Here is a 13,586-nt window from a genome sequence, read left to right as displayed (position 1 = left end):
TTCCTGATGAAGACACTTTGATGTGTCAAAATGCTGACCTTGTTGAGTCAGTTTTTGTGAGTCAGTGTTTTGTAACACATAGTTGTCTTTTTTTTTTTTTTTAATCTTGATTCATTTTAAAAACTTACAATAAGTGCAACATAAGATAAAATCATTTTATACTTTAAAATCACTTAATAGTCTATCAGAGACAAATTCAGATCAAATATCCCTCCCTCCCACCTACCCAACAACTGTCATTAAACATAAGAAAACATAAAAACATGAAATATCCCCCCCTGACAATTATCTGCAATCATAAGAAAACAAAATTATTGTAAGGATTAGATACCATTTTTTCCCTTATTAGTACATGTCCAAAAGAGGGGGTGGGTTATAATTGTAAGAAATATTAGGAAATATTTTATTATATGAAATGTCTGTTATATTTTTGTTGTGGAAGGGTGGGGAGGGAGGGTGTAAAACCTTTTAAATGGATAATTGCAGAATATTAAGTGTTTATGTAAAATTATTTTGATGTTTTGAAACACTTATTGTGAGTTTTAAAATGAATAAAGATTTAAGTTGTGTATGAAAGTTAATCAAGTGATATTGTATAAGCTCAAATGATATTTTCTGATACACTTGTTGTAAGATATAAAAATGAATAAAGCATTTAAAAAGAAAAAGAAAACAAAAGTAGCCCCCCCACCACCACCACCACCACCACCACCTTGGACGTGTATGTTCAAAGGGAAAAAGTAATATTCATTAAGAAATTAGTGTTTACAAGATACAAGAAACTGAGTGGAAAACATCTTTCAGTCCCTACTTTTGTTGGTTGACTGCATCATAGGAATTCTCTTTTATTTTTGTGTTGATGTCTGACATGATACCATGTTTTACATTTTTAAATGTAGATGGATGTTTTTTTTAGTTCAAATAATTTTATTGAATTTTCACAAAAGTAGAATAAACCAGTGAACAACAAGATCTATCATCCAAAAATGGCAAAGCAACCGTATAGTCTAATACATAGGAAGTATTCTGAAGTGGAACATTGCATTGCATAACCTAATAATATAATCAAATCAATATGTAACTAAAGAAGAAAGTAAAGGAGAAAGAAAAGAAGTAAGAAATAAGTGGACTGCTTGGCTATTGTGTGCATGGATCATCAGCAAATTGTAAGCATACTATAAAGTAAATCCATATCAATCAATACAGAAGTCCAGGAACGGTTGCCAAATAGTGTTTGTTTAGTGCAAAGTTCCTTTCCTTTCAGCCGCTACTAATTCGAATTTGACTGTGAGACATGCTTGATTCCACCACGCTGCATAAGATAATGTAGATGAAGACTTCCAATTTGATAGTATCTGTTTAATAGTAATGGATAGTAAAGCTTTGAGCAATTTGGCTTGAGGTTCAACAAGAGGAGTCTGAAGTCCATGATGGCCATACATCACAATTGCTAGTGTGATAGGTTCTGAAATGTGTAGTATGGCACTGATAGTATGCCAAATTTGAGACCAATAGTGTCGTATGATATCGCATTGAAAGATCATATGATCTAAAGTTCCAGGTGAGGAGCGACAAGACCAACATTTACCATCCATTGAGCTGTCTTGGTGTGCAATCTTGGCTAGTTTTATTGGAGTCCAAAATGCCTTATGCATAAGGAAAAAAAGGGATTGAGTAATAGCAGAGGAGGCAAGTACTGAGTGGGACATTTTCCAAATGTCACTCCAGTCTCTGACGTCTAGCTCAAGTCCTGTGTCTTTGCTCCAAAGTGAGTAAAGAGTATTGAGTGAGAAGGTGTCATGCTTTCTCATGATTTTATACCATTGCGATGATTCGTGTCTGGCATGAGAGATCTGTTCGCACAATATCAGAATGTTAGGGAGTTCATCTGTAACAGGTTGTTGCTTCAGGTGTGCCGTAATGGCAGATTTTAGTTGTATCCATTTGAAGAAATGTGATTGTGGCAACTTGCAATTCTCCGCCAGCCTCTGAAATGGGGTCCAAGTAGAGTTTGAGTAGAGATGACATAAACGGTGTATTCCATTAGTTTTCCATACGGAATTGTAGGTCGGTGCATTTTGAATGCGAATTTTACTATTTCCCCAGATAGGTATTTGCGTAGTTTCACTCCATTTTGGTGAGAGCATGGCATCTACATGTCGAATAGCTGTACATGTGAATGCAAGAATCGGTTGCAGATGCAAGGGATCAGTCTGTCCAATGAAAGGTAGATCCTCTAAAGCAGGGGTGCCCAACGCGTCGATCGCGATCGACAGGTCGCTCGCTCAGGCGACCCCAGTCGATCGCAGAACGGGTTCCCTTCTTCCCTTCTCTTTTTTCCCCTCCTGACTGGCCCGCTCCTGAATTCTGCTGCTGCCTCCGCTGCTCAACATTAAAAAAAAAAAAAAAAAAAAAAGGCTTGGAGAACTTATGCTCCGGGGGCTAACATGTGCTTGTACCGGCTTCCCTCTGAAACCGGAAGTTATGTCCGGGGAGGGGGAGGGGGTAAGAAGGGAAGCCGGCACGCACATGTTAGAGCCCTGTTCGCGGGCTAAAGCGGGAGACAGGTCAGTGAAGCTTGCGATTTGCTCTTCTTGCTGCCAAGTCCTGCCTACTTTCTGTTTCCTCAAAGGCAGGACCCGGCAGCATTTTTCCCAAAATGTCGATCTTGGGCCGATCAGCCTTCCTCTTCCCGACCTCAATTGTGCCGTCGGAGAGGAAGTTCTGGCCAGCGGAACTTCCTCTCCGACGGCAAAATTGACGTCGGGGAGAGGAATGCTGGTGGGCCCGAAGCAAGGAGAGCTTGGCCGGCGGCGGGCGGCTTTGAGGGCCTGTTATCCGATGGCAGCGGCAGAAGCAGTGGCTTGTGGGTGGGCAGGGAGGGAGAAAGAGGGCAGGCAGGGAGACAGAAGGAAAGAAGAGAAACAGAAAAAAAGAATGGGGGCATGAAGAGAGAAAGAAAGAGGGCAAGGAGAGAAGAAGAAAACATTGGGGGGGGGAATGAGGTCAGGAAGAGAGGAAGCATACAGGCTAAAAGAAGGGAAGAAAGATTGGATGCACAGTCAGAAGAAGAAAGTGCAACCAGAGACTCATGAAATCACCAGACAAGGTAGAAAAAATGATTTTATTTTAAATTTAGTGATCAAAATGTGTCTGAATTTATATCTGCTCTCTATATTTTACAATATGGTCCCCTTTTACTAAACCGCAATAGAGGTTTTTAGCGCAGGGAGCCTATGAGCGTCGAGAGCAGTGCTGGGCATTCAGCGCAGCTCCCTGCGCTAAAAACTGCTATCGTGGTTTAGTAAAAAGGGAGGGGGTGGGTATTTGTCTATTTTTGTATGGTTGTTACTGAGGTGACAGTGCATAGAGTCATCTCCTTTGACCTCTTTGAAAAAACCCCAGAATAGGAATGATAATTAACAATTGTATGCGTACAGTGTGCGTTGTGTTTTTTTTTAAAAATTTTATTGTTGGTAGATCATTTTGACTTGGTCATTTTAAAAGTAGCTCGCAAGCCCAAAAAGTGTGGGCACACCTGCTCTAAAGGTATGGCTGTAGAAAGAGAGCGTTCCAGTAGGAGCCAGCGAGGCGTAGAACTATCATCAGTGTTATGGAGCCATCTAGATCCTTGTCGAAGCAAGAAGGCGATGTGGTAGTTTTTAAAATTAGGAAAGTTTACGCCATCCGATTCTTTGTCATTCCTCAACTTTTGCAAGCTTATACGCGGTGGTTTGTTATTCCAGAGGAAAGCAGTAAGTATTTTGTCCAATTTAGCATAGAATGAAGGTTTCATCAATACCGGTAACATACTGAGGGTGTAATTGATGACAGGAGAGATCATCATTTTGACTGTATCCAGCCTGCCCCACCAGGATAATTTCAATGGGGACCAAGATAATGTTAACAGTCGAACTGAATCAAGAACATGATCCACATTATGTTCCGAGGTCTCATCCAAGTCAGGTGCAAAGTACAGTCCAAGGTACTTCAATTTATTGGGCGACCATAGAAGTCCAAGCTCTTTAATGGATTGGCAAACTTCCGGACAGTTCAATGGCATCACCTCCGATTTAGAAAGGTTCAATTTGTATCCAGAGTGAATAGAGTACGTTGATAATATTTGAAGCAATGGAGATATGGAGTCAGGTGTGAGGTATAGCAAGAAGTCGTCTGCGTAAGCTGAAAGTTTGATGTCCACACCAGCATATGTGAATCCCTGGATGTGAGGTGATGTGCGAATTGCAATCAGAAGGGGTTCCAAGGCTAAGTTGAAGAGCAAGGGAGATAGAGGACACCCCTGGCGTGTACCTCTGCTAGGTTTAAAGGGTAAGGAAAAATGTTGATTAGCATAAATTTTGTTAGTCGGTGATGTGTACAGTACCTTTACCATATTAATAAAAATAGGGGACATTCCAAACCACGACAGGACAGTAAACAAATATGGCCATTCCACCCGATCAAATGCTTTTTCTGCATCTAATCCGACTGCAACAACAGGATAATCTATAAGTTTGGCAAGAGAAATTACATGAGCAAATGTTCTTGTGTTATCACTAGATAAACGATTGGCCATAAAGCCAGTTTGATCTGCATTAATCATTTTAGGTAAGATCAGTTGTAGATTTTAGCATATATTTTGGCATCTGAGTTAATCAGGGATAAAGGCCTATAATTGTTTACTTTAAGCGGATCTTTATTTGGTTTGGGCAGTACAATAGTAGTGGCCTCAGTGAAAGAGCCCCTAATATCTCCAGTGTTTTGCAAATATTGGAAGAATTCCAATAGGTAGGGAGAGAGCCATTTTCGAAATACCTGATAAAATTCAGTTGGTAGGCCATCCGGGCCAGGTGCTTTCTTAGTGGACATAAGATTCATGGCTTCGTCAATTTCCTCTATAGTAAATTCAGCTTCTAACCCAATATTATCTGTTTCATACAATATATTGTGTCAAAGGCCCTCAAGGAAAGGGATAGATGTACTGTCTGGTTGGGTTTCAGATGTGTATAAGGTTGAGTAAAAGCTGTGAAATTGTGTAAGGATCTCATCTGGCCCAGTAACTATAGTATCATTAGTATTAAGGATGGCTGAAATTGTAGTCTTATTCCTCTTCCCTTTGAGATATGAAGCAAGATGTTGGCCACATTTATTACTATCGGAATAGTATTTGGCAGTGGCCATATATACTTGTGATGCAGCTGTTTTACTAAGGCAAGTGTTATGTAGAAATCTAAGGTGTTGAAGTTTCTTTAATGTCTGCATATCATTAGGATTCGTTTGATGTAGTGTCTCTAAGTTTTTTTAAGTTTAGATTAATAAGTGTCTAATTCCTGTTTGTTAACTTTCTTTAAGTGAGCATTGTAAGAAATAATGGTTCCCCTTATATACGCTTTAAACACATCCCACACTGAGATCCAGTTACTGTCTTGGGGTGAGTTTAAAGCGAAATATTCCTGTATTGCAGTCGTTAACGTGGGTGCAGAAATTCTTATCCTGTAGAAGAGAGGAATTTAATCTCCAAGTTCTCTGTGGAGAAGTAGCAGGTAGGGTGTCTAGTGATAGGAGGACTGCCGCATGATCAGACACACTGATTGATTTGATTTCAGAGTGAATAACAGATTTGACTAAAGATGGGTCTATCAAGAAATAATCAATCCTAGTATACGAGGAATGAGGTGCAGAGGAAAAGGTATAGTCTCTGTCTTCCAAGTGAGTTATGCGCCATGGGTCAGTTAGGCGAAATTGGGCAATGATATCTTGGAGACATAACCATGTTTTTGATTTTTTGTGTTTATATACGGATTTTCCATCCTTTGAGGGATCAATAATCAGGTTAAAGTCCCCTCCTAGCACAAAGGGGGTATCCTGATAGCTATTAAGCTGATCAGCTAAAGCAGTGAGAAAAGAGCAGTCTTCTGTATTGGGACCATATAAGTTTAATAGATATAAATTGTGGGAGTTTATACATATTTTTGTGGACACCCATCTTCCCTGGTTGTCAGTAGTATGAGAGAGGAGCGTAATGTGATTTACATTTCTAATAAAGGTAAGAACACCATTCTTTTTGTCAATGGCAGGTGAGAATAGAGGCGGATGTGCCCAGGGGAGAGATAATTTGGCAGAGGAAACAGCGTCCAAATGGGTTTCTTGGAGAAATATTACATCTGCAGACAGAGAGGAAATGTAATTTAGAATTTTCCTGGATTTGATGGGATTATTTAATCCTTTTACATTTAGAGTAGCACATGTAATAGGCATATAGTATAGAGAAAATAGGATCAGGTAAGCCTGTAATATCACACATGTATATCCATGAGCATACAAACCATGAACAATCAATGATATTATATAGTATAGCCAAGCAGTCAAAATAAAGAAGAAGGAGACTAAAAATAAAACTCATGCAAAGTGAGAAACTAAACAATTTACCACGGGTCAGTGAGCCAGGTGGAACTCCAAAGCAACACTGCCCAGCAGAATCATATAACCATTAATATGTTGAACCCCTGCTATATTCTCTAATTCGTTGTAAGAAATATACACTGCTATACTCTTTAATTAGCTGTTTGTAAAGTTTCACTTGATTGTATTTACAGTTTCTTTTATTGTAAACCGCCTAGAAGTCGCAAGATTGTTGGCGGTATATAAGAATAAAGTTGTTATTATTATTATTATTAATATAAAGGCACAGTAGTATAACAAAAGACCAACTGTTTGATATGCCGTGGTTTTCCTGTATAAGAAGAAAATGCTGTTAGCATGTAGTGATGAAGACAGATATTAAGCCATCAGTGAATAAGTCAGGTACAATCAATTGTACTCGAGCTCAGAGTTTCCAAGTATTCAGCCAATTCTGTAGGATTGATAAAGTCTTTCGTATGATTGTTATATGTCACCCTCAGGCGAGCCGGGTACATCATGCCAAATCTCGCTCCCAGTTGTTTCAGCTTGGGGCGGTATTCCAAAAGCTGCTTTCTTAGTTTGGCTCTTTGCTTTGCTAGGTCTGGTACAAATAAGAGTGTGTTACCCTCAAATTTGATCGGCGCCTTAGCGCGTGCTTGCTGCATGATCTCCATAACTTGTGTATATCTCAAGAGGCGCACTACCGTCGGCCTGGGATATTGTCCCGCTCTATTAGGGAGCGAGTTGGAGGGGACCCGGTGTGCCCGATCAATTTCAAATGGAAGATCAAATTTGAGATCAAGCAGTTTGGGCAAGTTGGTATGTAGAAATTCAGTCATATTGCGCCCCTCACGGGATTCTGGGATCCCGAGAATTCTAAAATTATTCCTCCTGGAGCGGTTACTATAATCCTCAATCAGCGTTTCTAATTGCTCTACTCGTTTTGTGTATCTGAGCAGCTCTTTTACATTATTTTCAGCCACAGACAGTCTAGTGCAGGGGTGCCCAACGCGTCGATCGCGATCGACAGGTCGCTCGCTCAGGCGACCCCAGTCGATCGCAGAACGGGTTCCCTTCTTCCCTTCTCTTTTTTCCCCTCCTGACTGTCCCGCTCCTGAATTCTGCTGCTGCCTCCGCTGCTCAACATTTAAAAAAAAAAAACAAAAAAAGGCTTGGAGAACTTATGCTCCGGGGGCTAACATGTGCTTGTACCGGCTTCCCTCTGAAACCGGAAGTTATGTCCGGGGAGGGGGAGGGGGTAAGAAGGGAAGCCGGCACGCACATGTTAGAGCCCTGTTCGCGGGCTAAAGCGGGAGACAGGTCAGTGAAGCTTGCGATTTGCTCTTCTTGCTGCCAAGTCCTGCCTACTTTCTGTTTCCTCAAAGGCAGGATCCGGCAGCATTTTTCCCAAAATGTCGATCTTGGGCCGATCAGCCTTCCTCTTCCCGACCTCAATTGTGCCGTCGGAGAGGAAGTTCTGGCCAGCGGAACTTCCTCTCCGACGGCAAAATTGACGTCGGGGAGAGGAATGCTGGTGGGCCCGAAGCAAGGAGAGCTTGGCCGGCGGCGGGCGGCTTTGAGGGCCTGTTATCCGATGGCAGCGGCAGAAGCAGTGGCTTGTGGGTGGGCAGGGAGGGAGAAAGAGGGCAGGCAGGGAGACAGAAGGAAAGAAGAGAAACAGAAAAAAAGAATGGGGGCATGAAGAGAGAAAGAAAGAGAGGGCAAGGAGAGAAGAAGAAAACGTTGGGGGGAGGGGGAATGAGGTCAGGAGGAGAGGAAGCATAAAGGCTAAAAGAAGGGAAGAAAGATTGGATGCACAGTCAGAAGAAGAAAGTGCAACCAGAGACTCATGAAATCACCAGACAAGGTAGGAAAAATGATTTTATTTTAAATTTAGTGATCAAAATGTGTCTGAATTTATATCTGCTCTCTATATTTTACAATATGGTCCCCTTTTACTAAACCGCTATAGAGGTTTTTAGCGCAGGGAGCCTATGAGCGTCGAGCGCAGCACTGGGCATTCAGCGCAGCTCCCTGCGCTAAAAACTGCTATCGTGGTTTAGTAAAAAGGGAGGGGGTGGGTATTTGTCTATTTTTGTATGGTTGTTACTGAGGTGATAGTGCATAGAGTCATCTCCTTTGACCTCTTTGAAAAAACCCCAGAATAGGAATGATAATTAACAATTGTATGCGTACAGTGTGCGTTGTGTTTTTTTTTTTAAATTTTATTGTTGGTAGATCATTTTGACTTGGTCATTTTAAAAGTAGCTCGCAAGCCCAAAAAGTGTGGGCACCCCTGGTCTAGTGTCTGTAGCCTGTACCTGGAGCTGTAGCTTCGCGAATTCCTTTTTAAAGGTGACAATCTCCTCTTTTATTTCATCGTTGTCTGCCTTAACTTCCGACCGCATGGCTCTGAGTTCATCCAGTATAGTCTGGGTTGAGGCCTCCTCGGGCTTAGATGAAGATGTTTTTTTGCGGCGATACTGGGTCTGTGTTCATTCTTTTCCCGGGCTTGGTAGAAGCCATCACGCTTGAGACGCGATTTATTGCCGCGTGTGCCGAATTTTGAGGCTTAAATCATGCAGGGGGATCGATACTAGAAATGATTCTGCAGGAGCTGCGTCGCTAAGCGTCCGCCATAGATCGCGCTCACTAGCGCCCCCTGTAGATGGATGTTTAATGTGATGAAGATTTTTGGACCTTTTATAAAATAGGCACAACAAATAAAACTGATGTACCCTGATAGCCTAAGCTCCCTGTGATAAAATGACCTTCTTAATGTGGAAAGAATTGCTGCCTCTGCACCCAGAGGTTGTGAGATCAAATCCCGGTGCAGCTCCTTGTGTCCCTGGGCAAGTCACTTAATCCTCCAGTGCCCACTGCTTTGAATATAACCTTTGAAATGCCAAAGGCACTATACAAGCCTCTACACTTCCCCCCTCCCCGTTTGCGGTTTCGACACTCGCAATTTCACATATTCATGATTTTTGGGGGGAGGGGGAAAAAACAAACCAACCCATAGTTTAGCACATTCCCGCCTCTCTCCAGCCTTACTCCTGGCCTTACCTGGTGGTCTAGCGGGCTTTCAGGGCAGGAGCAATCTTCCTACACTCTTGCCCCGTGTAGATCGCCAATAGGAAATGGCTGCCATGAGCTCCCCCATAGTCTCGAGAGACTACAGGAACTCACAGCAGTCATTTCCTGTTGGCGATCTGCACAGGGCAGGAGCATAGGAAGATCGCTCCTGCTCCTAAAGCCTGCTAGACCACCAGGTAAGGGCAGGATGCCGGGGGGGAGGCAGGGTGGGTCAGAGCCGGACGAGAAGTTATTCACGGTTTTTCTCAATTTGCGGTCCGGCTCTGCCCCATCCCCCGCGAATACCGAGGGAGAAGTGTATTACATTCCCTTCCTCTTCCCTACTGCATTCAACTGCTTCCTTTCCAGTGCAATGACTCCCCTTTCTTTCCTCCCACTCCCACCTCCTTCCTTAAGCCCCCTCTCATTATATGACCAGTGAGTATTGTAGAAGATCTATGAGACAAACTTGGTTTTTTTTGTTACATAGAGCTTTTTGGACCCCAGTTAGATTACAAAAGTTAAATAGTACTTTGTCCAATAGATGCTGGCATTGTAAGTCGGAGGTAGGGACTTTGGACCATCTTTTATTCTACTGCCCTCATATTTTAGCCTTTTGGAACTCAATCTGGGATCAAATAAATTGTTTATTGGAAAACCATGTAGTGTTATCTTATGATACTGTGATATTTGGAATGTGTATGAGAAAAAAGAGTCAGATAACATCAAGTAATAATAAACTTTTAATGATCATGACTGGAGTTGCCATCCAACATATTACTAATAACTGGAAAGATCATACTAGGTTAAACTTTAATTTTGGGTGGAATTCATTATGCCACATATATAGAATGGAAAGATCAATAGCGACACAAAATGGAAATTATAATAATTTTATTAAAATATGGGAGCCATTAGCGTCTTTTTGTCATGATTAAATGTCACTTTCCTATTAGTCAGACATCATATAATAATAGGAGGGGGAGGGATACAAAGATAGGTTTCGTTACATGAATGAAGGGTTTTGAGGGAGGGTGTGGAGAGGGTTACATTTATATGTTTAGATTATAATGTAAGATATGCAAGTGCCTTGTTTCATTGTGTTGATTATGAATATTGTACACTTGATGAAAGATTTTTAAAACGAATAAAGAATTTGAAAAAAAAAAAAAGTATTGTAGAAGATCATTGATCCCTAACCTGAGATCCTTTTTTCCAACTCAGATCTTGGATTGGGATTATTACATTGAGAGATTGGGCAGTGCCATTCAGAAGATTATCACCATCCCAGCAGCACTGCAGCAGGTCAGTATGGGGATAATATAGGTAGATTGTGGAATCCCCTATTCTGCTCCTCACCCTCTGCTTTTGTCTGTCATAGGGTGGGGATGTTAGGACCGTGTGATGAGCCTGTTGTCTGTCTGATCTGCGATTTTGTTTTGTTGGTAGGTGAAGAATCCTGTGCCCAGAGTGCGACATCCTGACTGGCTGCACAAAAAGTTACTGGAAAAAAATGATGTGTATAAGCAAAAGAAAATCAATGAGCTGTTTGTTAGCGAGGGGAAGAGACAGGTAAGAAGGCGACATCTCCTCTCGTTCTCTGTAATGGTGGCAAGAGACGGATTCTCCTTCTGAAATAAAAAAGGAAGAGCCTCAGAGAGCAGAATGTTTCTTACCTTCTGCCTTTTCCAGATTTATTTAGATTTTGCTCACATCTGTTTTTCAATATTAACTCAAGGTGAGTTACATTCAGTTATACTAGGTACAGTGGTACCTCGGATTACGAGTGCACCGGTTTGCGAGTGTTTTGCAAGACGAGCAAAACATTTGCAAATTTGGTGCCTCGTAAACCGAGCTTGCCTCGCTGTACAAGCGCCCCCCCCCCCGCGATCCGGCACCCCCCTCCCCCCGCCGCCATCATGCACCCCCCGCCGCCACCTGAGATCCCCCAACCCACCCGAACCCTCTTCTTACTTCCCTCCGCATCGGCATCGCCGGCATCAGCATGTCCTGTGGCCGAAAATCTTCTTCCTGTGCCGGGCCTTGAGCATGCGTGCATGCTCAAGGCCTGAGAGTTAGCTCAAGGCCTGGCACAGGAAGAAGATTTTCGGCCACAGGACATGCTGATGCCGGCGATGCGGAGGGAAGTAAGAAGAGGGTTCGGGTGGGTTGGGGGATCTCAGGTGGCGGCGGGGGGGGGTGCATGATGGCGGCGGGGGGGTGCCGGATCGCAGGGGGTAGGATGCCCGTTCGCGGGGGGGGGCCTTCGGGGGGAGCAATGCCGGTTCTCGTGGGGGGGGGGGGAAGGTTTGGGGTGGGAACATATCAAAGCAAGTTTCCCTTACTTCCTATGGGGAAACTTGCTTTGATACACGAGCATTTTGGATTACGAGCATGCTCCTGGAACGGATTATGCTCGTAATCCAAGGTACCACTGTATTTCCCGTATCCTGGAGGGCTTACAATCTAAGGGCCCTTTTACAAAGCTGTGGTAGCAATCAGGAAAGGGGTAAACTACACCACATTCAGTAACAACCTGAAGACCTACCTCTTTGACAATTAAATTTCAGTTTCCGTGTAGCACCTCCTACTTCTAGGTCCCTCCTCTTGCTTCTCCCTGCCCCCGTCCCCACTACTTTCCCACTTCCTCTTTGATCTGTCGCCTTGAGCTTGTATAGGTTTGTGCGACTCACAAATGGAAGATTAGATTAGAATTCTCCCATGGCAATTGCACCGAAGTCCATAGGAATTGAATGAACTTGCTGTGGGGGAATCACTACATCAACTTTATAAAAGAAGCCCTAAGTTTGTACCTGAAGCAGGAAGAAGGGGGGGGGGAATGTTAAGTGACTTGCCCAAGATCACAAGTAGCAGCAGAAGGGAGGAAGCTGTGATAGCCAATATGTTTGGGTCTCATCGACTTGTTATCTCTCCAGATCTCTGCCAACCAGCTCAGTGCAAACCTGCAGCCTTCACAACTTGCTGACATGGAGGATTTTGGAGTTGCAAAGCGCTTGCACCCAACTGTTCCTATTAGCAGTAAGCGAAAGCGGGTGCCGTTGGCAGAGGAGAACCAGCAGGAGACGCAGGACATGGAGCTGACCCAGTCCTGGAGAGAGATCCTTGGACCCCTGCCTCCTATTGGGATTACAAAGGTAAACTGTCTTTACTAATGGAACCTACTCAAGAGGAGAGACAGGATTTCCTCTACCTAGTAACGGAATGCTTAACTATATGTTATTATTGTTGAGGTTTGAAATCTTTATTAAGGTATATAAACACACAAAGGAACAATAAAGAAAATATACAAGTATTATCCCAGGACAAGCAGGCAGCTATTCTTGACTGATGGGTGACGGCACCGACGGAGCCCCGGTACGGACAATTTTAGAGTGATTGCACTCTAAGAACTTGGAAAGTTCTGGCATGCCGCACCGCGCACGCGCGAGTGCCTTCCCGCCCGACAGAGGCGCGCGGTCCCCAGTTTCTTAGTTTCCGCGGAGCTAAGAAGACGCGTTTTTTCAACGGCTGTTGAAAATTTTTTGAACTTGCCTTCCCGCTCGCGTAAACCTTTTTGGCTTTTGCCTCTTTCTTTTTCTTTCATTATTTTCAAAAAAAAAAAACTTTTGTTTTTTCATTCAATTTGGCTTTTCCCCTGCGGGGCCTTCTGCCACCATCAAAGCCTCGGCCTTCGATTTGGCTGAAGCGGTGTTCACGTTCATGCCCCCTCAGCCAGGTTTTAAAAAGTGCCAGCAGTGTGCTCGGCCCATATCTCTCACGGACCCACACAACTGGTGCTTACAGTGTTTGGGTCCTGAGCATCAGGCCTCCACCTGCACCCGCTGTGCCACACTGAAAAAGAGAACATTAAAAAATCGCCAAATACAACAGCGATTACTTTTCGGTGCCGAGATGTCCGATCCCGTTCCATCGACTCCGACTTCGGCACCGGTTCAGTCGGCACCCTCTTCTTCGACGCCGCGAGATTCCGCACCGGCGTCCCAACATGCAGGTAAGCCGGCTAAGAAGCCTTCCCCGCTGGAACGTCCTCCGGTCTCGAGTGCAGTGAGTCCAATCCTGCCGACTGTGAGGCGCCAGCGGAAGCGCTC

At 43.5% G+C, this 13,586-nt stretch overlaps 1 protein-coding gene across 1 annotated transcript in view; it reads left to right on the top strand.

The window, feature by feature from the left end:
- POLE (DNA polymerase epsilon, catalytic subunit) overlaps positions 1-13,586 on the top strand; it is a 236,966-nt gene that overhangs the window by 159,148 nt on the left and 64,232 nt on the right. Inside the window, exons 28-30 of the mRNA XM_033955915.1 lie at positions 10,702-10,782; positions 10,927-11,049; positions 12,414-12,632. Coding sequence (XP_033811806.1) covers positions 10,702-10,782; positions 10,927-11,049; positions 12,414-12,632 — 423 coding nt within the window. The remainder of the gene's footprint in view (positions 1-10,701; positions 10,783-10,926; positions 11,050-12,413; positions 12,633-13,586) is intronic.

Source organism: Geotrypetes seraphini, chromosome 8 (genome assembly GCF_902459505.1).
Source record: "Geotrypetes seraphini chromosome 8, aGeoSer1.1, whole genome shotgun sequence".
In the NCBI taxonomy this organism is placed as follows: Eukaryota; Metazoa; Chordata; class Amphibia; order Gymnophiona; family Dermophiidae; genus Geotrypetes; species Geotrypetes seraphini.
Note: the sequence above shows the minus strand (reverse complement) of the source record. Positions and strands in the feature narration are given on the sequence as shown.